Here is a 26,714-nt window from a genome sequence, read left to right as displayed (position 1 = left end):
CATTATATGGCAGTATTAAGCCTTGTGGCTGTAACACTATTTAGTTACATACATGTCTAGGTTGCCTTAGACATGCGTGCTAAAAGCTAAGGTTTAAAACAAATTATTTAAGAATGGTACAGTCACCTGCAATAATATGTTACTCTTCGAAGGCCGCAAAAATATGTGACACGCTCTTATGGCTCTACAAATAAGATCGTGTCGGATACTGTTTTTTGCGGCCTTCGTTTTGTAACATAATATTGCAGGTGACGTACTGTACATTCACGCTTACCGGCCGTAGAATATCGCGAATGTACGACACAGTTATGAAATAAAGCCGCGTCGCTTTTGTCGAAATTTATGGAAATCTTACGCGTGCAACTCGCCATAGCTTTTACTAGTCCGTTTTATTTAATTTCAATAATTATGTCTGCAATAATATTGTTAACTGCATCAATAATAAGATTACAAGAGAAGGTGGTGACTGTTGAGAGCAAGCCGTGAAAAGAGGGTAAATTAAAAAAAAAATACGTTCATAATCTCTCACTCAACAATTTTCCCGCCATTACTATTCAGAGAAAAAAGGCAAAGGTTTTTTGCAATTATGCCAACCATATATAGTTTGTCAAAGGACTGTCTCAGTCTCATTTCAAACATAGACAGAGAGAATCATACACTAGTACTAGCACCCAAAAGAAAAGGATGAGTATAGTTTTTTTTGTTCCTATTTACTGACAAATTGGTTTGACTAACTATAGCTACCAAATTTATTATTTTGTTTCTTAAAATTATTACCGAAAAAAAGTATTCCTAATTATGATCCGAACATATACTTTTTACTCTTTGATCCGAACTATCCGAAGTGAAAGTAAATAACTTCGTTTCAAAAGTATTCTTAATCTGTTTGCTTGCTGACCTTATAAATCCATAAAATTTTATAAATTAAGTCCATGACCTGTTGACATTGATACCGTTAAACAGTTAATTATTTGTTCACGCATTTAAGACTACAAATTTGAATTTCATGGCAGAGGTTTTAAGTAAAATGTTGTATTTGAAGCGTAACAGTTTCTCAGTCATGATTGTATCAATCGCACTTCTTTTTGTTGTTTTTGTGTCTCCTGTGTTCGGTCAGGAGAACCAAGCGTTAGGTCCCGCAGCGCCCACAAATGCTCTTCCTATACCGTTCATGGATTTGTTTACTGCGCCATCAAATTATTACTCGGAACAGGTTCGGAAGACATATTCTGATCCTGGATACTCATATCATGTGTCCTGTCCGAAGTCCGATTCTCTCTCTTCGTTGGCTAGTGTTTTAGGAAGTGCCGCTAAAATAATGATGTCCGCTGCTGTTATAGTGTTCCTAAAAGTGGCGGCTGGTAAAATGTTGTTGCTACCGCTCACAGTGATGATTATTGCTAAGGCAGGATTAAAGGCGTTCCTGTTGTGGCCCATGATATCGAAGATGATCAAGTATTTTAAGAAGAAAAAGAAAAAAGGTCACAAATCAAGAATGATCATGGATTGTTCGGAAAGAATCGCTTGTGTTATTCAGAGGGCTTCGAGGAACGGCTGGGCAAGCCACTTGGGTGCGGCTGTTACTTTTTCCATAATAAACGACGTCGAGGAAGACGCTCCTTTTGCCAAGGTTCTACTAAGTGTTTTGGCCGGCGATAAGATTGCACAATGTATGTCACTAGACTGCGGTTCCGGAGTCAATATTAGCTGACACTTATAACACCAATAATATAAAATGCATGACTCAATTGCTAAACATAACCTACATAATTGTAACATGAAAAAGTGCCAACTTGCGGATATTTGTTATTTTTACCTTATAAAGCGCGATGATGCAATTTATACAAGTTTAGTTGTTCACAATGTCCCTGGCGGTAGCATTCTTGACGTCAGTTTTATTACCATATAGTATATGTACATTAATAGTCGACCCTAATGGATATCAATACGAAGTGGGAACATTGTTACCTAACGACGGAGTCTCGTTCTACCCGGAAGCAAGTCCACCAGCCAATTACGAATATCAGCCAATTACGAATATTCTGGAAGTTCCGCAAATACCTGAACAGCGCAACATTAGGCAGTTACAGCCGTCTCCACCAAAAGTTCCAACGGATACCTCGCTCATAAGAAAAAACTTGAACTCTGAGATCAACGACATCATCGAATCTTTGAACCAGTTGACAGAGAACAGGATGACAGAAAACAGGATGGATGAGAATCAGGAGTCGCGTGCCGCTGAGCGGGCGGACGAATATGGATTGTATCACCGCCCGTCTTATGGATACCCCCCAAGCCCACAGAACTATGGACCGTGGTCTCCTTCTTACGTACCCCAATACAAACACGAACTATCTCCCAAACTATCACTGTTAAAGCCAGATCTACTAGTGAAACCAGTGGCTACGAAGGCGGCAAGTAAGATCAGCGGTCTGATTGAGCTGGTCCTCGCGTTGCTGTCTGGATCTGCCCCCAACGATTGGGAGCTAAAAGGTTTCAAGGATATTGTCATCAACGGGATAGTGAAGCCTTTGCTGACTGCTAAAGGTGGTCTGAAGTCTTTGATCAGTAAGTTGAGCATTCCAGTGATTTCTCTATTGTTGATAAATTTGGAAGTGCTGATAACTATTTGGTGGTTGTGGGAGGAGGACTGCCCCCAGCCGGTGTACCACCACCCATCCCATGGATACGCACCGAAGCCGTCTTATCACGCTCCAAGCTATCCTACTCAAAGCTATTCTCCTAGCTTTAACTACAATCCGTATAAATAATTCTACGAAGAATTAAATTGATCCCAGTTTTGTAATAAAAGCTGTCTCACAACCATTATCTGCGTGTGACATGACTTATTTAAATCTTACACTTAGGTAATTTATTTTAAAGTAAGACTGAATATCGTTTTATGTAATAAAAAGCTCGTATGTATTAAACTCTACAAGAATATTAATGTTTTTTATTTATATTATATCTACCCTTGACAAACTCCCATAGGTACCTACTTATAGTTGGTCAAGCAGATCTTGTCAGTAGAAAAAGGCGGCAAATTTGAAAAATGTAGGCGCGAAGGGATATCGTCCCGTAGAAAATTTTAATTTCGCGCCTTTTTCTACTGACAAAATTTGCTTGACCATCTATATCTCTCAAGTGTCCTAGTTGCATAGCTACCTATCAATTGGTGACATAAAAACACGTTTTCTCTCGTAATTAATGTTTTTTTATGTGTAGGTAGGTATATAATGTTGTACCTACTGAAAGTTGTAAAGTACGTATAAGTAAACCTTAATTTTGGAGGACGTACCTACTACCATTGCTATTATATGTTAATAGCAAGGAATCTGCAGTTGTCCCTCAACCTTACCATTAACTAGGCTTTTTTTCGACCGTTGCGGTACCTACTGTATCATGTTCATAGTTAATGCGTTTTGGAACACACAATGATCACGTGAGTATAACGTGACCGACGCGTCCGACCCAACAAGAATGAACGAACTAAACTGACTGGAATACACGGAGTTCTATAACGATATATTGTTTTATTTAATACTTGTTTAATACTTAGTCATTAAACATAAATAACATAATACACCTACATATATACAAATAGTATAATATGTAGAAATAGTGAGTCACAAGCTCGGCAGAAATAGGTACCTACTATAAATAAGTAGGTTTGTAACGTTACGCGGCTGCTCTTTTTCCAGTTCCCACTTCTCACTACGAGTTACTTAGAACTTCTCGAGTCGACAATATTATTTATGATAATAGCCGTCGCTAGAGACAAAACGGGACCCCGTATAAATCAGGTTACATTAAAATTGATAAAGCCCCATTAGGAGTAAACAAAAAGGTAAGCTGCACTCTGTTGTCTTGGTTGTACTTAGGTATTATTAAATATAGCTGGTCAAGCAGATCTTGTCAGTAGAAAAAGGCGGCAAATTTGAAAAATGTAGGCGCGAAGGGATATCGTCCCATAGAAAATTTGAAATTCGCGCCTTTTTTTACTGACAAGATTTGCTTGACCAGCTATAAGTCCATAACAGTAACAATAGACCGTATTTAGGTGTTCTGCTAATGACACAAATGGTTGACTAAGTATATAGGCAGGCAGTAAAGAATTTAATGTCGTTAGACATTCAGATTTTTATTTGATACTTACGTTCGTGACGTAGTTTCTAAATTGTGAAGGGATTCCACACGGTGAGGGAGAGAGACAGAATCGATGTCCTTCTCTATGTACGTAAACCATATATAGTTTGTCAAAGGACTGTCTCATTTCAAACATAGACAGAGAGAATCATACTGTCTTTGTCTTACACTAGTACTAACACCCAAAAAAAGGATGAGTACGTAGTTAGAGTAGTTTTTTTGTTCTTATTTACTGACAAAATTGTCACCAAATGGTTTGACCAACTATACCTACAGTCAGAAGGATTTTCTGACATTTATCTCCTTGAACGCAGTCGTACTTGTTTGTAATTGAGACCAAAACCTATGGTCTATGCAATTTAAAAAGTTTTCCACAAAGGTTTAACAAAATCTGCGGTCATTGTGTATAAATTCGTAAATTTAAATCAAAAAGGGTAGGTACATTAGAATAATAAATTTAAGTGTGACAATGTAAATAAAGCCCTGATAGTGCTGTTATTGTCTAATTCCACGGTTTTGGCTAAGAGTAAGAGGTAATATTACTAGAGGTAGGAGGTTACCTAGAAAGACTACATTGAAGAAGGGAACAATATTTTATAAATAATATACTTTAGTAAGTACCTATGTATTTATTTTTTTACTCTTGTTTGATTACTTTGATTTTATTTAATCATTTTAGGGATTTGCTGCTGTCTTAAGAAAATATATTGTTTGCAACGGTATCTAATTAAGTTTTAAAACTCTATCGCGTCTGTCGTTTATGTACCTGTTGCACAAAATAATATTCCTACTTACTCATTTTAGCTGGAGACGTTCGGTAGTGTGAAACTAAAATCATACTAACTTATAATGCCAGTTTACCACTGCAGTTTAAATCTATTTCGCCACATTGTTTTAAAAGTAGGTACTATCCATATTTATACCTTCCTCAGCGGAAACGGGTTACTTTTGTAGGATCTTATGCGGCCTCAGCAAGCCTCGCCCTGGTAATTTAACTAAGTTGGGTAGGGACTACCATGCTCCTCGATAGTAACATTGCAATCTGCAGAACCTGGGAATTGGACGTTATAACCAGATTATCCGAAAACCCATGAAGAGGCTAACAAGTTTAGGCTAAATATCAGTTCGTTAGCCGATGTTCATTAGCTTGGCTGCTATTCCATTGGGTTAGCGAGCTTAGGCGTGCCAAACGCTTCTAGATTGGTCCCTAATTCTAAAACACCTAAGTTGGACATTGACATCTTTATTATTTGTGTGCATCTTATTATTGATCAAAAGTTGGCCAATTCAAATATTTCAAACTTACTGTGTGACATTAAAATGATATCTCAAGTCGGGAGGGCATGAGTTGAATTGGCCTCTAGGCTTTGTATGGCTCGAAACTAGAATAATTAGCAGTACTTACTTACCTTAATGAGTTTATTTTTGCGCGGAATGCTGTTCGCATAAAGCGAGATTTTCTTGTATTGTACCCGTTTATTCCGATTTTTTGTCACCACAAAAATTATAGGGACTTATCGTAAAACCGATTTGGAACCCCTGCCTTAGCGATAAACTCTTAAACTCTCGTGTTCGGGGGAAGCGATTGCAATAATAACACTTATCTAATAGTCTTGCTATTGTCGAGCTTGCGTATTGGCAGTCGTACGAGTTGATAGTAGGTATATAGACTAGGTAGGTACATAAATGTACATATATTTACAAACTTACCCTATATCTATATGTTATTAAATTAAAGGAGCAGTACTTGTAAGTATTTTAACATCGAATTGTATCACAGAAGCCCATAAACTGTAATATGATTGTATTTTTAATTATAAATTACAGTACAGTCATTACAGATTATTAAAATAAAATAGCTGCTTGATTAATTATGTAATTCGGTAACAAGATATACTTACCCTTACCAGATCATGCGTGGCCGGGTTTGATCGTGTACTACTACTACTGCAATTAGGCGTGTTGCGTGTTGTGAATTGTGAAGCTCGTCACCAATCGCTAAAATGATGACCACGATCACTGTGGCATGGCTGCTCTACACGATGGGCCAGCGCCGGCCACTCCAAGGGAAGGGACTGCGGTAGAATGAGATAGCAATATCACATGCTCCCTCGAACGCATAAATGCGTCCCTTGGAGTGGCCGGCGATGGCCCATCGTGTAGAGGAGCCATCAGACACTCAGAGTGAAGCGATAACGATGAATGACCATTATTTATTTCGACTCAAAGTCGTCACTTCTTTTTACTTTTTTAGTTTAGCTAGGCTACGATCGTACCTAGATTTGTATAAGTATTCTGAACTAGTCCCCATTCGTGTAAATGGGGTTGCTCCCCTCACTCGTCGGGGCGTCGTTGAAAAGGTAATTCAATATGCGGTAGTGATAGACAGTAAATTTGCAAAATAAGTATACCTCGTTCGTTATTTTCCCTAATAAAGCGTTGTCCCGCGTTTCACATTTAAAGGCTCCAGTACACAATGGGCCATCGCCGGCCACTCCAAGGGACGCAGCCATGCGGTAGAATGAGATAGTAATATCACTTGCTCCCTCTAACGCATAAATGCGTCCCTTGGAGTGGCCGGCGATGGCCCATTGTGTACTGGGGCCTTAAAGAGCTGTAAAATTTACAGTTAGGATTGGTTATTTAGCGACAATTTGGCTTTTAATAAAAGTTATTATCAAATTAGCTCCAGCTTGCTTTCGAAATTGTGTGACACCTAGGTACTTATAGTACCTACTTATGTATGTATATGACAAGAGCGAATTATATTTTATTAGCAGTTCTTAACGTGTGAATAAGTAAGAAACTGATACAAATTTATATTGATAAGGTGAGGACAAAATTCTTATTCACACCAGCAGACCGGCGGCGGTGTTTTACCAATCCGAGTTGATAACCCAATGAATCGCCATCAGCCAATTGGATCCTCTGACTTACCTAAGGGTCAAAAACGTGTTCTCATAATAACCAAGTCTTAGGTAGTTACGCAACCGGGTAAAAATTATAGTCTTGTACTCGTAGGTGCGTTTCAGAAATTGTTCAAAGAACAAACTGACATCTCTTTCGATCCCCATATCTGACTGACTCAATTTATATTTCATTTCACTAAAAGCTACGCTGAAATTGAAATCCGCAGGAACAAAAGCATAATGTTAAGACGTTAAGTAGGACTGAGTCTGAGTATATTGCGCCCAAAGATAGTTCCGTCAGCTCCATCAAGAGTATTTCTCATCTCAGTCAGATGTCATTGCGGCGATGTGTGTTATCCTTAACATGTGTTGAATAATACATAACCAGTTTGCATGTCAAGTGAAGATGTGATGTCTCTCGAGCGGAGCGATGTAATGACTGCCGGTGCCAGGTGAGGGATAGCCGGGATAAACATTGCTTATGTAACTCATAAACTATCTACCATCTACCGTCGATCTAGAACATATCTTGTCTCTGTTATGGGCGTTATGGCGGGCGCGCTCCCCTAATTGGAGGAGGAGCGAGTAAAGTTTTGCCGATAAAGAGTTTTAACTTAGAATTTTTTTTTGACAGCTTCTAGGGACTGTAGGCCCGGGCCCCTGAGTGGTTTTAGTTTCAACTCGATATCTCCACCTCCACGCGTTCCCGAGATAAAGGGTTTTGAGTCAAAACTTTTGACAGACGGACGGACAACATAATGATCCTTCCGTTCCGTTTTTTCTCCTAAAAATAAATACGAAAAAGGTTGGGATTATAGTACTTATGTAAGTAGTTCTCAACAAAAGGTTTGAACATTTGAACTGGTTTCTAAAGTGTTGATAACGAGCATGTGACACATCTGGGCTTGCAGACGTGCAAAGGCTGCGAGTGACCGTTTTCCATCAGGCGACGTACGCTACTTTGTCACCAAAGTGGTATGAAGTCTGTTCTTCGAAATAAAGATATTTTATTTATTATTTATTATTAAAAATGTAGCCCAAGTTATAAGCAAACAAATACATTGACGACCACCTTAAAGGTTTCGTCACACAGGCGCGTTTTGAGCGTTTTGTATGTAAAAGCGGCGCGCCCCGCTCACGCCGCGCCTGAGCCTTAAAAAGTAGCGCATCTAATAGGTATCTAGTTTGCGAAAGCATACAACTCTATAGTCAAATCTTGAGCTTTCGAATCAAGGAGACGGGGTTAGAGCTCGACAAACTATACAAATTCAATACGAACTCTGAAGATTTAACGTCGAGAACGTCGTTCTATCAAAACAGTTGTTTGTCATGTCCTGTAAACGTAAATTGTATGCGTTGATATCGCTGCTGCTCCATTCAGATTTAAGAATTGGAAAGCGTAAATAGATAGGTACTCAATACCGAGCTTTACAAAAGCCGCGCTGTGTGAATTTATCGGGATCAAATTTAAATGTATGATCAGGTCTCTGAAAATAATAACGATCTGGATGTGAAGGTTGTTTCGCATTGAATGTTTTTGTGGGACTGATGTGAAGAGAGGCGTAGGGCAGCGGCGCAACGCAGCGGCGCGGCGCGGCGTCGATACGTGTCCCGCGCAACGGCCTGACGTCGTCGCGGGCCGCGGGCCGGCGCACTCCGGCATTCAGGCCTCGCGACGGATCGCCGCCGTCGTCGCCAGCTCCGCGACTACCTCGATTTTCCAGCGACGACAAACGCTTATTCGGCAACGTGTGTATACACGCAGTGATAGTTTGGTTTAACGTGAAAAAAAAAACGATCCAAAGCTGTTCAGTGGTACCTTCTATAATATCCCCAACCTAGTCTGGTGAAAACAAACACATCGCAGTGTTATTCGCGCAAGCGCGCCGCACGCGGACATGTCGAGGTCGGCCATCTTGGCTGAAGACGCACTTTCGCCTCGCCCCAGCTTCAGACTTTGAGCTGAAACCCTTAGCGGTAACGAAGGGGGTCAGAATGTTCGACGGGCGAGGCGTCGCGGCGGGCGGTCTCTGAGCCTGCCCGCTCGGCGCGGCTATCGATCGTTTCGAGCGCTATGGCGCTCGCGGAGTGAATGCGGACATCGGGACCGTGCCGCAGCTCCCGCACGCGAGCGGCGCGTCCGACCAGTGATAGTGCTAGAGTGGAGGCGCGGCATGTGACTCGGCGTGCCCGCGTGGTTGGGAGGGCGCGCGGGCGGCGGCGGGCCCGGCTGACCGCGCGCCATGGGCGAGGAGTATCCGCGCTCCCCCTGCGAGCGGTTCCCGGCGGCGGGCGCGTTCAGCGTGGCACCGCCGGAGAGGCTCAGCCCGCCGCCGCCCGCGCCGCTGCCGGATCGCTTCTCAGCGTCTCCGAGGCGGGTGCGCCGTTGCGCGGAGGCCGAGCGCGCGCGGCGGCCGCGCTATGTGCCGCCGGCGGCTCACGTGCCGGTGGAGCGGTACGTGCCGCGGCCGCCAGCGCCGCTTCGTCCGCCGCCCCCGGTGTATTGCGGGCTGGCGTGTCGGCCGCCGCCGCCGTCGTCTCGCAAGTGCTGCGGCCCAGCGTGCCGCGAGGACCTGGCGGGCTCGCCGCCCCCCACTCGCTACGTGGAGTACGTGGGCGCCGCCGCCGCACGCCGCCTGGCATGCACGCCGCCACCACCACCGCCGCCTGCGCTCCAGCTGCCCTGCGAGCCACAGGAACCTCCGTGCTGTGTACAAGCCCGCAGGCGACCGCAGCCTCCACATGATTGGTAAGTTACTTGATCAAATTATATGAAAATAGTATAGCGAAGACACTTAGAATAAATAGAATTACTACGTTGAAAAAGGATTAGTTTTCCAAAAACTCAAATAATACGTGCTTAGACTAAACCGACAAGTATGTAAGCAGAAAAAGAGAAATTAACCTAATAATTTAAGTGAGAAAGGTTTACAAAGTTGATGCTAGGCTATGCTGAGGGATTCTTAGAAGTTGATATAACATTTCGCCTCAACTTATCAACTCTTTCCGTTCACCACATAGTTTAGATGATAAAGAGTTGAGACGCGTTAAAGTGCATTCTTATAGTACGAGACCTAACAATATTTAAACATCAATACTAAACATTTTGAAACGTCAAACGTTAGTGCGGTTGTGCATATAAATTACTGATGAATTCGAAAACATCCGATGAATTACGGCTACGCGGGTCGACGGGGTGGGTGTGACTAGGGTTAGCAGTCACCAATTTATTAAACTCAAGGTGTAATGCCTGATTTTTATGAATATTAGCAGGCTGTTATCACGATAGGCCTAGTATGGCTGTAATAAGCCGTGTAAAACTTTTATATGCGAAAGTTTATGTTTGTTCCTCCTTCATGTAAAATTATATGAAACCAACTTTAAAAAATTAATAACATGACTTAAACTCCCTACAATAGGCTACATGACTATTAATTTTCATTTATGGTATCAATCGATCGGGTTTGTTTTTAGGATCAAATGTCTATATGGGACCCATTGCATTAAAGTAACACAAAAGTCAGAAATTGTAGTCAAAGGCCGACAGTCGCACTTCACTCGCGAAATGCCCTAAACAAAATGATTAGGGAACGTGACGTCAAGGTCTGTGGGAGTCCATCTTGTAGTATGGACAAAACAAGAAAATTGCGTTTTAGTCGGTGAAATATTGCGTTTATGTATATAGTTGCTATACAATATTTTTTGGATGAAATGTAAGGAATCGAATGGTACCCTTACTTTTATCGTTTTTGGAAGTTAAAAAAAAACTTAAATTTTGAAACTTTCAGGGCCTGCATTTTTTTAATGTTTCAATATTTTATTGTAATATCCACATTATTGTCATAAATTGCTAGTTTGCAATCTATTTTAATAGATTTTGTTATAAAATTCAACATGTGTCATCATCCCTATAGTCACTATGTCGACTTTTCCGCATGTCATTTAGCCGCATTTCCAATGTAGGTATGATTCAGTTTATTCATGTAGGTAATGGAAAAAGCTGACGTGTGATAACCCTAGGTGTGAGGGGATGAGATGTAATTGGCTAAAATTCCGCGGATGGGATTGATAACGCATGATTTATGACATCGGTTAACGATCGCCCGCAAAATGACTGCTCGAAACAAACTGATCATCCTCACCGATTTAAATATATACCTACAGTCCTACATACATGTATGTAGTTAGGTACGTAAAACATTTCAGTAAATAAATCATGTCAGTAGGTAAATATTTAAGGTACAAAACATAAACAGTGTGGCTACCACCAGTTTGGCACTGACATAAAGGCGTGATTTTCTTTTTATGCACCACGCTTGTACTTGCATATTAGATGATATTAGTGCGAGCGAGATGTATCAAAAAACATAAAACAGACAAAGTTAAATAATAATACTTTGGCGGTAAACAATATACCCTCAAAATGTACCTAAGTATACCTATTTATCTAACTGGATGGTTTTAGAAACTACCATCACGTCTTAATTTTGATTATGGAATATGCAATTATGCATTCATTAATGACATAAACGATCCCGTTTAAGGCTTTAATTTAAAATATTGTTATTTGATTATAAAGATATATGATTAAGTATGTATTAATATTTTTTACCACTAATTATTTCTTTGAAATACATACGTTTTTTATAACGACCCCATAGCCTATAGTCCAGTGGTTCCTAACCTTTTCAGTCCGGTCACCCGTATGACTAACTAGGGAACCTGATTTTACCCCTCCTCCCGATGGTAATAAAAAATAAAACGTGTACGTTTGTATACAACAAATGTTGTATACAAACGTACACGTTTATTAGTTTTATTACGTACACGTTTAAACGTAAATGTTATATTAGGTTAGCTTATTACCCCCGTAAACTACCAGTTTTACCCCCACGGGGGTAATTACCCCCTCTGCCTACGAAGCAGGATGCCTGCCCGGTTTCGAATCCTGGTAAGTACATTTATTTGTGTGTTTATCACAGATACCTGTTTAAATTCCTTTAGGCTTCGTTTCTAGGTAGGATAAAGCTAATTAGACCTATTATATGTATAAAATACAGCCCTCTAGACTTAATCCTATAGTATAATGGAATTAAGCCTTAATATCCACTTTGTCTCCTATGGGCAGGTAATGGACGTAAATTTTAACAATGAAATGGATGTCTTCATTGATAACAGTTACATTAATCATAGAGCAAGTTTTATTATTGTACGTACTAATACATAATAGCAAAAAACCGGCCAAGTGCGAGTCAGACTCGCGCACGGAGGGTTCCGCACCATCAACAAAAAATAGAGCAAAAAAGCGGTCACCCATCCAAGTACTGACCCCGCCCGACGTTGCTTAACTTCGGTCAAAAATCACGTTTGTTGTATGGGAGCCCCACTTAAATCTTTATTTTATTCTGTTTTTAGTATTTGTTGTTATAGCGGCAACAGAAATACATCATCTGTGAAAATTTCAACTGTCTAGCTATCACGGTTCGTGAGATACAGCCTGGTGACAGACGGACGGACGGACGGACGGACGGACGGACGGACGGACAGACGGACAGCGGACTTCAGCGGAGTCTTAGTAATAGGGTCCCGTTTTTACCCTTTGGGTACGGAACCCTAAAAAACCTATACATGCGTCTCATACTCTCAGTCTCGTCTCTACTATTTTAAAAAAGAAGCTGAAACAATCACGTGGCCACTCACACAACGCCTCATTTTGTTGTGTGCACATCCAAAAATCCAACCCTAAGGTTTGGATTAGATTCTATCGGGCCTTAGCGTGACCTGTGCGTGTCCTCTGAAATAAATAACTTGAAATCCGATTTGCGTGGCAGCTCATTGAAATTACATTACTGTAGCGGGAATGTTCTACGTTACTAGACTTACTAGCCTAGCACTACTAATTGCAAACCAGGCATTAGATTATAATTATTGCAATGTTGTTGATTAAACTTTAGCAACTTTTCCTGGTATTATGGATTCGATTTTATAAGTCTTCAACAAAATGCTCTTACCGAGGGTTATTTTCAGACTAAACTTTACTTTTACTTCAGTAATCTTTTTTTAACCGACTTCCAAATCTAAAAGGAGGAGGTTATCAATTCGGTTGTATGTTTTTTTTTATTTTTATTTTTTTCATTTTTTTTTATTTATTTTTTATTTTTTTTTTATTTTTTTTTTATGTTTGTTACTCCATATCTCCGTCATTGCTGGACCGATTTTGAAATTTTTTTTTTGATTGTAAGTATATGCATACAGATTGGTCCCGTTTTTGTCAAAACCCAGTTCTGATGATGGGATCCATGAGGAATCGAGGGAACTCCTCAAATCTTAAAGGCATACATATAGTGATTTTTGTGTTTTTATCAACAAATCAAGCATATACATTCAGAAACGTGACATTTGATGAAGTGGAACTGCTGATGATGATCAGAACAGAACTCTTCAACGACGCATAGTTCATGTTTGGCGATTTGTCCTCTTCGTTATGTTTGTTAAGCAAGTTAAGTTTTTAAGCCACATTTTTGTCAAGCTCGAGTTCTGATGATGGGATCCATGAGGAATCGAGGGAACTCCTCAAATCTTAAAAGTGTGCGTATAGAGATTTTTGTATTTTCATCAGAAAATCAAGCATTTTTATTAAAAACTGTCGCATTTGATGAAGTGGAACTGCTGATGATGATCAGAACAGAACTCTTCAACGACCCATAGTTCACGTTTGGCGATTTGTCCTCTTCGTTATGTTTGTTAAGCAAGTTTAGTTTTTAAGCCACATTTCTGTCAAGCTCGAGTTCTGATGATGAGATCCATAAGGAATCGAGGGAACTCCTCAAATCTTAAAGGCATGCATATAGTGATTGTTGTGTTTTAATCAACAAATTGTTGCAACAGTTGCGATTTTTTCTTTTCGTTATGTTTGTTAAGCAAGTTAGGTTTTTAAGCCATATTTATGTCAAGCTCAAGTTCTGAACATGGGATCCATGAGAAATCGAGGGAACTACTCAAATCTTAAAGGCACACGTATAGAATTTTCTGTATTTTCATCATAAAATAAAGCATTAACATTAAAAACTGTCGCATTTGATGAACTGGAACTGCTGATGATGATCAGAACAGAACTCTTCAACGACGCATAGTACATGTTTGGTGATTTCGAATTTCGATTTTGACTTGGACTGGGACCCGGACTCGGATCCAGATCCGGACTCGTACCCGGATCCGGTTCGGACCCGGACCCGGACCTGGACTCGGATTCGGACTCGGACCTGGACTAGACCCGGACTCGGACCCGGACTCGGACACAGACCCGGACCTTGACCAGGAAAACCACTATGATACCTAAACTAAATAAACCACTATGATTACCTACCATAAAATGTAGGTATAAAGTATGATGAGGCCAAACCCCTCCCGCTCAAATCCCCGTACACCGCACCGCATGCGCCGTTAAGTGGGTTAGGTTAGGTTTGAACTGCTATCCTCACAGAACCGAACAAAAGTGGGTTAGGTTAGGTTAGAACTGCGAGCCTTACAGACACGAAATGCTTCCTTTTCTACATAGCGCACCATCTACAATAATCTTTCACCGGGCCGCATAGAAGTCGGTTTTTTTTTCTTAAAAATTATTAAGGTACACTCTTGATTAAACTCTGTGTGTAACTAATTCGTTGATTATAGCAATGAGCTACCAATAATATTGCGATATACATATCGGGGTTGGCCTTCCTACGGAGTAGCTTTAATTATCGCGTAAATGTCGCGTAAGAAATGTAGGTATGTCGAATTGTCAAAATAAGTATAACCTCTGTTTCTGAATCAGTTTAAAAATAGAGTCAAATTGGGATCTGCCTTCGGACTTTATGAAGAAGGCCGAGTCGAAGTAATCTGCCCTAATTCTTAAATCGTACCTAATCAATTTTTTTCTTTCAGATAAAGCTCACAATCCCGGGTTGAATTATCTTAAAATTCTTCGAAACTAGTTTGATCTATCGAAAATAACGAAGATTCCAGATTGAATTGCCGACCTAAAAGGTCACATTGGCTGTATGAGCACACTAATGGCTACGGCCGACAGTAGATAAACCTGACATTTAAATAAAACTTAACCCAGTAGGTAAACTATTATTTTAGGCTTTGTGTAAGTAACAAAAATGTGCCTTTACATTGATTTAAATGTGACGTCCCACGGTAAAGGTACCTTATGGCCGTTGGCGCTTACGCTATTGTTAACGCCGCTCCGCCGCCGCGCGCTATTATTATTGCGGCGCTATGCGACGTAAGCGCCAACTGCCATAAGGTACCTTTTGCCGTGTAACGTCACAAATGCATAATACATATATTGGTTTGCTAATAATGTGTCTGTTAAAGTGTAGTGCCTTTTTTTAAATCAAATTCTTTGAACACATCATAAACAAATTGTTCCCTATGGATTTGACTTTACTTGTATAAATACTATTACTTATTCTGTGCTTGTATGTTACATATAAAATATGTTTAAATGATACTTTCATGTGACATAAGTCCTTAAATCCGTCCCCGCCCATTTATGTAGTGTGTGATAACATGAGGGATGACGAGGATATAAAAAGGGAGCGTAGGGCGTTGGCGACTAGAGCGAATATGCTGGCACATAGATTTAGGCGCTGCACCACGCGGGTAAAGATAACCTTGTTTCGAGCCTTTTGCACGACTTTCTATGCATGTGCACTATGGACCAGCTATACGCAAAGGTCGCTAAACGACCTACGCATCCAATACAACAATGCCTTCAGGGCACTGTTGCGGCTGCCTCGCTGGTGCAGCGCGTCCGGGATGTTCGCGGATGCGCGCGTGAACGGGTTCCCGGCCATCATGCGCGCGCGCTGCGCGGCTGCACTGCGGCGCCTGCGGGACAGTCGCAACATCTCCTGACTGTTATAGCGGACAGGATGGACAGTCAGCTTCTTGCGCACTGGGCCGGGGTACACTCGGTGGTGGCTACTTACACATGAGTGTATGTAGTTATTACCGGTGTATGTGCCTGGCTCCTGTCAAACACTATTTATAGTCTAGCTCATATTATTAGTGTTCCGTACAAAACTTTGTTTTTAAGTTAAATTTAGTTTGTAGTTAGTTGTAAGTGTATGGACTCAAGGTCTGAAATAAATGATTTTTTTTTATACATTTATACAAAGCCCATTTATACAAAGTAGAAGAAGAAGAGAATTGTTTAACCTTTTCGACGCCGTGTCAAACACAAAAGCTGACTGACGCCACGTCACCGAAGTGTCAAAACTGAAATTGAACTTTATGCATGTGCACGTAGGTCTATGTTGCTCTGTGGTCTGTGACCGATTAATCGGTCTTTGGTTTTGAACCTACGGTGCGGATATATCGGTCATTGACGTCCAAAAATTTAAGTGTTAATGGCTATTAATAACAAAAAAATAGCACAACTAGAAGTGTCGTTATTATAATTATTTCCAAAGTCGATTTTCAAAAGTAGGTTTAGGTACCTGTGATTCAGGATGAAATATTTTGAATAAATCAGAAGTACAATGATAGCTAGAATTTAATATACCTGCGATGAGGTCAGTGATATTCATATACAAGCTTATCTTTTGTGCCGTCATCGCACCTGATAAGTCGTTCTATTACATTGATTAAACTGTTATAGTATACTCGTAGTTGTGTGTTTTGATACAACTGTAGTAGCTGTAACTGCCTGTTGCTATGACAATAATAACTTAAAATAATTAAAATTCATGTCCATATGGTGTGATGTGACAAATAAGTCAGGTTATTCGCGTGCTATTCTGTGTAAAGTGTTTTTAAAATATAGTGATAGAAGTTAGTGCTAAATAAGACACATCTAGCTTGGTTCGGATTTCAGTTTGGAGGTTATGCATAAAAAGTAAGTGACCTTAGACGGAGACTAACTAGTTATAGAACGTGAGTTTACTTTGTGTTTAAGTACCTACTAATTAACGATGCGATACTTTTTGGTATAGTTATCAATTGCAATCTAATACCTGTGTCGTTCTCTTCTATTGCATTTAGTGAACTAAAACTCCTCCGGAACATCAATACATCCATTTACACAAATATAATAAAATGTCTCGATTGATCGTAATCAAATTCAATTTGTAGCGTTACCTAATATTTTTTTTACGTTTTTCCTAAATTCTATCCACGTTTTTATTAACTTAATGGAATTCATCCAAAAATTGAAACAGATAAAATCAGCCTGTCCTAAAGAGCGCTGACGGCCAACGGATATTTTTTGTCGAATTGTGCTTGAAATAAAATTACGCTTTTGGCATATTCCCTTGATTTGTGAGGGTCTTGCCGGTGTACGAGTATTATGCAGAGCCATGCTCGTATTTTAAAAGAAAAGTAGGAATTCCTTTTAGAGATATTAGGGTTTAAGTTCTTTCGTAATATATTTCTAGTTCTTTCGTATATTCTGGCCGCGTTACTAGAATGAGCGCTATCGGGAAAGTGGCACTTTAGTTATTGCGCCAAAATTTAGCTGAAATAAAATGCAAATTATACTTCTGACTTCAGGTTTTGGAGTTATTAGGTACAGTAATGAGTTGAGTTCCTAAATCAAATTAACTATCAAACAAAAAGAACATTGTTAATGTTGCAAACAAAAACTTTTTGCCAAAAAAGTGTCTAAACAAAAAGAAATATTACCTAGAGTCCTAGACATTGTAGACATACAAAATGATACAAATGGATTTTCAAGAAAAGCAGGAATAGAGGCAAAAGAAATTATCCTAAGTAAGGCAGCAAAGGTACGTGATTTATTGATAGGCTCACTGAAAAAGTACCGCCGAAGCAAAACAAGAGAATAAGGAAGATTAATGAATTACTTTCATTTTGCGCACACCCATTTACCTTTCGCGGGCCAACATTGAACAGACCGCAATTTTGACCGCTCAATAATGCATAAATCATTACCTAAGGCATAATATTTTAGTTTTCTTCATAATCTATACAATACGAAATTACCATTTTCATTGTTCATGAACATGAGCTTGACCTTCATTTTCATTGTTAATTGTATTTGTATCGATATTGGATTGTAGTCTTAGGTAGTTACATCAGGTTCTACCAGAAGAATGCTGATATTAATAGCAGGAAGTTTCACGTGCAATTGACGTTCATGATTTTTCTTATTTACTATTGCTACTACCTTTAGCTGCTCTGTTTTATGTAGGCTTAGATTTTTTCAATATGTTTGAACTACCTAGTAAGGTAAGAATTAACGTTATTTATTATTTTGCTTAGGTTGCGCGACTATTAGTTTTCTTAACAAAGTAATCAGTTTTTAAAGTTAGCCTATACGTGCCCTACGTGCGTGCTACACGAAGTAAGAGCCGTGCTGTCGTTTTTATTCACTTTGATATCTTCTAAATCGCTTTGACCATGATTATAAATATTTACTTAAGCAAATTCTGTGCGCGTTGCGATATTAGCTAGATATAGATATTCGAAATTCCCAAAGTGTAGTCCCGTGTGGCGGCATGGTAATCCGGCGTAATGAGTAAATTAGATATTTCGAGCATCCTCTGCTCCGCTGGCCGCAGCTGGTCGTGGGTATTAATCTCATATTGAAAGCTTTCAATGCTAAAGCTTTAGTTTCCATAGTATTATGTACCGACATGTGCATTAACATTATAATTTTACGTACGTTAGCCTTCCTTCAGTGTTAACTGTTTTAATACCTAACCTATATTAAGAAGATTATTCTCAAATTGTATTCTATCTACTGGGACTAAAAAATATCAGATTAACAGCTTCTGCAAGCCAAGAATCCTTTGAATTGACGTCAAATTTCCTCCTAAACATTCTCGATTATAATTTCTGATTGAGTCCTTGACATCATCGTTCGTTACTCATCTGTTTCCTTGAGATCATTTCCGTCCAATTAAATGTAGTTAATTGGGATCATTTACTTATGCCGAATCAAAAGTATCATTGGAGTCGAAAGAATCTTGTGAATAAATAACTTGAATATATCGTTATTAACAACTAATCCTAAAACAACGTTAGTTAACACTTCCTACTCGTATTTTATTCATTCTATGAATTTATACGTTTGTAGGTTACTCCAATACTTACCTGTCTACTGTTTGCATCGCAGTATCTTGACACTATTGTACGTAATCAAACTCCGTTATAAATGTTGCAGTTCATTGAAAATAAAGGTTGGTAAAAATATGTAAACTGTACCACCATTTTACGTTCTATTTATCTTTTAATTTGTTTCTATAAAATTAGCTTGTTTTGTTGTTTATAAACTAACTATAGTACCACTTTCGTGTAAAAAGAGAGATTAAGATATCCGCGACAGAGCATCAGCGATGCCGCAATGCCGGTCGTAATATGCGGTTCCTGAACACATCCTTATAATTTGTGTGTCGATAAAACATTCGTATTGCTATGTAGCAGTCATATAAACTCCTATTTGAACACTTTATTTTCATACAACTTCCTTTTAACCCAGTTTTATAACCGTGGTCTTAGATCTGTGTATCTTTTCTAAAGTTCAATTAACAATTCCGGAAACCCAATTTAAACTGAAGAGTGGAAGTACCTTCTGTATAAATACTTCAATTAAAGTTAGCCGGATTAGCGGCTCCATTGCAGGTTTCTTACGTTAATTGAGGATTCCGGGACTTCTCTACGAGTAAAAGTATTTTATCGATATGAGCAGTTTGTTTTTTATAATTAACTAGCGACCCGCCCCGGCTTCGTACAGGCATAGAGAAAAAAATACATAGAGTGCTCACTCCATACATCAGTTCAGACTATTAATTTCAGTGCCTACATCTAGCATCGAGTAGCGGAACTATCAGTACTGCTACTTGACAATAGATGTAGCACCGACCGGAAAGTCTTATCTCAACAGCATAAGACTTTCCGGTCGGTGGCGACATCTATTGTCACGTAGCAGTACTGATAGTTCCGCTACTCGATGCTAGATGCTAATAGTCTTTTTGGTATTAAAACTGATGTATGGAGTGAGCACTCTATGTATTTTTTTCTCTATGGTACAGGTTAACAAATTATACATAAACCTTCCTCTTGAATCACTCTTATCTATTAAAAAAAAACAACGGGTTGCACTCCGGGAGTGCCGATAGAAGTGAAAACTCACCTCACTATGTTACCGACGTCCGGTAACACGATACATACGTTTAGCGGAGGTATTCTATTTATTTATTATATATTATTATCATTCTCAAATAAGATCACACTTTTTCATTGACATGTTTATTTACATACTGCCATGACAACGTCAAATTATTTGAACATAGGTAAAGAGTGTGTAAAAAGGTAAGTATAGGTTTTGAAGAGGAGTCCGCAACATAAATGTCAAATAACATTGAGTTTTTCTTTATTGATTTAAATGCCATCTACTTAAATTATGAGTGGCCACCTTACGGGGCTTACGGTCACGTGATCGCCTTACGCTGTCTCGTGTTTATCATTTTTTCCCCACCTCAAAAAGTGCCCAGCGCTGCTAAAGAAGTTTTCACTTGAAAAACCGCATCAAAATCCGTTGCGTATATTTAAAGATCTAAGCATACATACAGAGAGACAGACAGGGAAGCGACTTTGTTTTATACTATGTAGTGATATACGAGGGAAGGCTGGATTTATACCCTTGTAAGTTTATTTGGAAACGATGCCACTATTGATTAGGTATATCTCTCATTTTATCTGATACATATTCTATGAATCAACTAAAAACTTCTAAGTGTGAATACTACATAAAATAATACCATTTCTGTTCTACATTATTTTGAACGCTTGAGATTAAAATGCTACAAAAAAGCGGCCAAGTGCGAGTCGGACTCGCCCATGAAGGGTTCCGTATTTAGGCGATTTATGACGTATTAAAAAAAAACTACTTACTAGATCTCGTTCAAACCAATTTTCGGTGGAAGTTTACATGGTAATGTACATCATATATTTTTTTTAGTTTTATCATTCTCTTATTTTAGAAGTTAGGGGGGGGGGACACACACATTTTACCACTTTGGAAGTGTCTCTCGCGCAAACTATTCAGTTTAGAAAAAAATGATATTAGAAACCTCAATATCATTTTTGAAGACCTATCCATAGATACCCCACACGTATGGGTTTGATGAAAAAAAAAATTTTAAGTTTCAGTTCGAAGTATGGGGAACCCCAAGAATTTATTGTTTTTTTTTCTATTTTTGTGTGAAAATCTTAATGCGGTTCACAGAATACATCTACTTACCAAGTTTCAACAGTATAGTTCTTATAGTTTCGGAGAAAAGTGGCTGTGACATACGGACGGACAGACAGACGGACAGACAGACGGACAGACAGACGGACAGAGAGACAGACAGACAGACATGACGAATCTATAAGGGTTCCGTTTTTTGCCATTTGGCTACGGAACCCTAAAAAGCGTCGTCGCTCAGCGTCGAGTTTACAATTAACGTTCTGAAACTATACTCGTTTTAATTGCTTTTAAATTACATACAGTTAAATAGGTTAAGTATTAAAGTAACTTCATGAAACAAAGACCGAACTCGTATAAAAAAACTTTTCTCTTTTTATAAAACATAAGTATAATCTGATATAAGGTTTTACATGATATTACGTGTAGGTTTGTTGCAAGAGCTTAGTAAGTGGAAGCTTGTTTTTAGACGCGAGTTAAATTAAAATATAAGCGAAATACCCGAGTAAAAAAGTTTAATCACTGGCCTTTTGGCCTATTTGGCAGCACAGGGTTGTTGGGAACTTCAAAGGCGGCGAGAAAGGGTTGCGAGGGGAGGCTTGTCCCTTCATTTTCTAGATAACAAATGACGTGGACAAACCAAATTTTCTCCTTGACAGATGTTAGATTATTGAACTCGGAACTCGAAAAGCTATGGTTTAAAATTAAAAATGATAATAAATTGCAAAATGTTTCCCGCAATTTCGCACAAATTGGAGTTGACAATCTATCTTGGCCGTCCTTGTTCAATTTGTTTTGGTGAAATATTTTATTACAAGCTTTCATTTAATTTACTCTATGTTTATTATGTTGAGTCTTTTCGCGATTCTTGCCTGAGATAGACAGCCCGTCTCTTTCTATCTGTATGAATTAGAAAGGGATCGGTAGTCTAACTAGTCCGTGACATTAAGTCACACGGACATGCGCTATAGGTGCAGTCAGCATTAAACTAGTACATATCAAGATAAAGTCCAAATATTGTAACGGAAAGAGGCCATAGAATATACCTAAAATGTGACTTATATCTAATAACTAATATCGAGTCTCTAAGTTTGCAAGCACGTACGAAGTTTCAGTCATGACAACATCCAATTCCAATGCTTACCCGATGCACGCAAGTCGAACCAGTTTTTCGAAGTTCCATGACACTGTGGCGTGTATGTATCCTAAACAACTTTATCTAAGTCTGGTAACACCACCCCCGACACGCCATATTGCTTTTTGCTTGATCATACCAGCACGGGCGTACACGCCCCGCTCCGTGACTTTTTAGTTATATTGAGTACTGTAACATACACGCTATAAGATGTGCTTATCTAATACACGAAGTTAAGACTAGTGTCTGTGTTCTCAATTCTCAATAAGAAACGCCCACATCCGTACCGACAGAAAAGCACGATGTGTAGTTGATAGAGCACAGACACTGGTATTCATACTCGTTCGCCTCGCCTTCGTTTGATAAGCGTTCGGAAGAACGGTCGCATCCAGGCCTGCACGAGACGTTGGCCTGCACCCAAATCGCCTGGTGGCCTTGGCAGCTGACAGTGCCTTAATGATGACATCGTCTTAACCCAACGTTAGCGCTATTATCACTTAATTAAACATCATATGGGAAACTCATTGCCCTTTATAATTGGGTCATTTGCCCTTCTAGATCAGTCCTGCGGTGAAAATGCTAGCCTTTAGGCTTTAAACCTAGTCATGGGCATGGTGGAAATACTCTACGAGCCGCATTAAGGCGCTTGTTTTATGGGTAGATATATAAATATTGCCCAAACGCTATGCTAGAAAGTGAATACCCATGGCATATTTCAACTTTGTTAGTTTACACGATCTCTGAGCTAGGCCGTGGACATACGCATTTTGTACCTAATTTGTAACTACATATTTAGTAAGTACCTACGTTAAAACTATTTTTTTGTTCTTCCCCGTAGGTGCTGAAAGTACCAAATAAAGGTACACCCGCCATTCTGACTCTTACGTTAGAACACTAATTCTTTTGCAAGTAACCTTAAAGGTACCTATGTATAAATACAATAATACAAATGTATATAAAGGGTGATTCGGAGTCTGGTTGATTTTTAAAAGACGTACCTGTCTCGCTGAGGTGTGACGATTTATTTTCTTCATAATTTACAATTAAAGTGCTATCATGCGGTTAAAAAGGTGTTATCTTTATTAATTAGGCGCTGTAGGGTGAAATACCTTTACAGATATTTGAACCCAAGACAAAATGGTGACTATAGCGACCAACTATCTCATCATATTGGTAGTGACCAGCCAGACTAAGCGGCCGCTAGATACAATAATTAATATAACATAAACTTACATTAATTTACACTCGAGAGAGAGCTAGTGAGTAATTGACATTTGACTTGGGCAAATGTCGAACGCAGGGCTTGTGAAGTTCGTTTAAGTTATTACGTCAAGTCTGTCTAAATCGTATTTTCTGTAATTAATCTGAAGTTTATGTCGAAATTTGGTCGAGATAGACACTAAATGTACGAGTTACCAACTCAAGATTTAGATTAGGAGCACGATTATTTTGGCAGTAGAGTCGTGAAATGTATGGGATCTAATCTAACACATTTCCGCACAGACTCTACGTGTTACACCAATAGGCACAACATAACATCAGTAATGTTGGAACAGTAACAGTAATTAAGAGAAGTTAAAACCAATTTGCTTAATCAATGACTGCACTGAATATACACGAACGAACCAGTTTGGTTGACCTAAAATGGTTTCGTAATTAATGTAAACGTAAACAATAATTATGAGTCACTGTATTTCAAAGTCATAGCAGAATAATAATAGTCACTGATGTGAACGTAATGATGAGAAATATATAGACGAATTTATATTTAAGGATATATAAATATATAATATAAAACGGTTTTATAACCGTCGGCTCAATTCGAACAATGCTTATAAGAAGTTACAGTGGTATGATACCGACCTGTCAGTGTCAAAAGTGACGTTTATTGGTTGAAAAAAGGTCACTTTTGACACTGACATATCGGTATCGTACCGCTGTGACTTCTTATAAGCATTGATCGGATCGGGCATTATTGTGTAAGGCCATGTAATGGTTTATGTGGAGTTTTTTTTTAATTATTACAAATTATAGAATCACTTATTTATCCGAAAGATCTGAACTATATTTTTTATTTACTCTCGGTCGTAGGCAAAGTTATAATCAGCCTGTCAACAACAGTACTTGTTGTGTAGTCTGTGGTCTGAAAGAGATAGAATAGAAAAACGGAGAACACGAAGCCTAAAGGATGACTCACGCTAGACCGGGCCGACCGGGCCGTGTCAGGGCCGGAGCTTCCGGCGCAACTTACTTTTTTATGACAGATGACAGGTGATCACGTGATGCTTTCCATAGAAAACGAAACTCCGGAAGCTCCGGCCCGGACACGGCCCGGTCTAACGTGAGTCATCCTTAAGATCGAACAAGGGAGGGACAACGAATTAGTTCAAGGGCGCAAAACTTCGTGTTAGGAACTTATATGTATTATGCGGATGCAAATAAAGGTATGTTGTCCTCGACCAACTTCTACATAATTTGTAAACATTCTTGCCATTCTTGGTCTTATTTTTGTATGTAAGTATCTAAAATTTGTAATTTCGCATTGATTTAAAAATTTAATGATTTTATGATCTCTTTTTCGAGCAGAATCGTAAAGTTTTTAAATATACCTATTACTATTGAAGCTTTGATTAACGATTGAAAAACCAGGTCTACTGTTTAAGAGAGGAAAGAGAGTTACTTCAAAGGAGGGTCGTCTCTCAAAAGAACCTTCTATTTGCACCGAATTTGAGATATGAATGTTCTAAAATAAATAACGTATTCAATAGGCGCATGCAAGGTCTGTTCCGCAATAATACCGTAGCCTGGGGCCCAGCAGAAGGGGCGTCACTAGGATACTCTATTTACCTTAAACACCCCCCCTCGCGTCCCAACCGCGCGGTTACAAGAAAAGAGGTCTTTCCATAGATTTTCTTGATTTCTTCGCCCTGACTGTTTAGTTAACAAAAAGTAGTAAAAGTATCACTTCGCAGTGTACTTATAGAAGCTCCACGGTCAAACTAAACTAATGAAATGACTGAAACAGTTAAAAATCTTAAATTACCTTACCTGTGATAATATTACGTTTCCTGTTTATATTAACAGTTATGTTGAACAACTTTGTTCTAATGTATTAATTACAATATTATTATCTACTAAATGCCCTCCGACTTCCGACCGGTGTGTTGAATTCTAAATTGAATCTGAACTGGAATAGAAGAAACAGAAGGCATCGTTAAATATTATTGCACACAAACTTTCAAGTAGACGCTATTTTACTTAATACAACTGCAGTAGTTGCAGTGAGCAGGTTCTTATTATTTAAAGTTCTAAGTTCGTCTACAAAGTTCCGCAATTCATTTCAATATTCAGAGCTGCGAAGCCTAGAACTACTAAAATGTACATACAAAGTCGGCTATAACAAGTTTTGCTTCTAGACAGTACTGAAAGTATTTCAGGATTTAGCAGTTAGATAAATGGTTCAAGTCTCGCAGGAAGCTAAGGTACCTAGGCTTGTAAACAAAAGGCGCTTTAGAGTTAACAGTTTGTTATTTTAATCACTTCTACCTATTCTTGCGAAGCGGGAAGGGGAGAGTTTGTTCGAAGTTTTACTTTCTTAGAGCTTTTCACCTCAGTACTTAGAAACACATCAGTGTACAGTCGACGTCAAAGATATGTTCACACTTTTAGGACACGGAGCACGCACAAGAGAAGGTTACATTCTTCATACATAACATACGAAAAAAATCTCCTAAAAAGGCAAGGTAGTTACAGTCTTGGCCGAGATTAAAACTCGCAGTTCTAGGACACTGGTACACTGCTCTGTTAATAGCCACTGAAACTAATCCAACTATGGAAAAATTTCCATCGTAAAATATTGGAGATATTTTATATGCCATTGGGGGGACCAAACTGGGTAGGTACTAGGTATATTATTTTACCTACTCCAACGACACATTATAATATTTTTAGATACCTAGTTTCGTAATGGTTCTAATTTTTATTTGCACCATAGCGTCATACCTAACTATCTATATATTTCTTAACACTTAGTAAATGATATTTGGTTTCTCAGTTGTAATTTTTATAAACATTAGGTACTTACCTACAAATCCAGGTCAAACTAACTTCTCGAAAATAACCAGAATTGTGACAAGTACCTACGTCTTTTACGCCATCTCAGCGCCAAATCTGACCGCTTTAAGTCGAGTCGAGTGCCGACCCAGTTGCCAGCCGTCGATGTGCTGTGCTGTCACCATGCGCATTTTACATATACTAGGAGGTACCTATGTATGTACTCCACATTTTAATGACGGCTTGGAAAATGGTGATTTTTCACTATAAT

The 26,714-nt window shown here is 39.1% G+C and overlaps 3 protein-coding genes across 4 annotated transcripts in view; all 3 read left to right on the top strand.

The window, feature by feature from the left end:
• Positions 1–843: 843 nt before the first annotated feature.
• On the top strand, positions 844–1,740 carry LOC134651052 (uncharacterized). Its single transcript, XM_063506034.1, has one exon. The coding sequence runs from the start codon at positions 1,007–1,009 to the stop codon at positions 1,709–1,711; it is 705 nt and encodes a 234-aa protein (XP_063362104.1). The 5' UTR covers positions 844–1,006; the 3' UTR covers positions 1,712–1,740.
• Positions 1,741–1,839: 99 nt separating this feature from the next.
• On the top strand, positions 1,840–2,837 carry LOC134651051 (uncharacterized). The gene has a single exon (XM_063506033.1). It carries the CDS (start codon positions 1,863–1,865, stop codon positions 2,769–2,771), a length of 909 nt encoding a protein of 302 aa, XP_063362103.1. The 5' UTR covers positions 1,840–1,862; the 3' UTR covers positions 2,772–2,837.
• Positions 2,838–8,424: 5,587 nt separating this feature from the next.
• The window catches only part of LOC134651058 (inactive rhomboid protein 2), a 195,150-nt gene continuing 176,860 nt past the window's right edge, over positions 8,425–26,714 (top strand). For both annotated transcript variants that reach the window (XM_063506043.1, XM_063506041.1), the window contains exon 1: positions 8,425–9,804. In XM_063506043.1, the coding sequence (XP_063362113.1) occupies positions 9,299–9,804 (506 nt within the window). In that variant the 5' untranslated portion in view covers positions 8,425–9,298. The remainder of the gene's footprint in view (positions 9,805–26,714) is intronic.

The sequence above is a fragment of the Cydia amplana genome, chromosome 9 (genome assembly GCF_948474715.1).
Source record: "Cydia amplana chromosome 9, ilCydAmpl1.1, whole genome shotgun sequence".
NCBI lineage: Eukaryota > Metazoa > Arthropoda > Insecta > Lepidoptera > Tortricidae > Cydia > Cydia amplana.
The sequence above is the reverse complement of the archived record's forward strand: the minus strand, read 5'-3'. Positions and strand labels throughout refer to the sequence as shown.

Excerpts from the sequence above, each read along its gene's own strand:
- LOC134651051 (XM_063506033.1), top strand. The coding sequence starts at position 1,863 with ATGTCCCTGGCGGTAGCATTCTTGACGTCAGTTTTATTACCATATAGT.
- LOC134651052 (XM_063506034.1), top strand. The coding sequence starts at position 1,007 with ATGGCAGAGGTTTTAAGTAAAATGTTGTATTTGAAGCGTAACAGTTTC.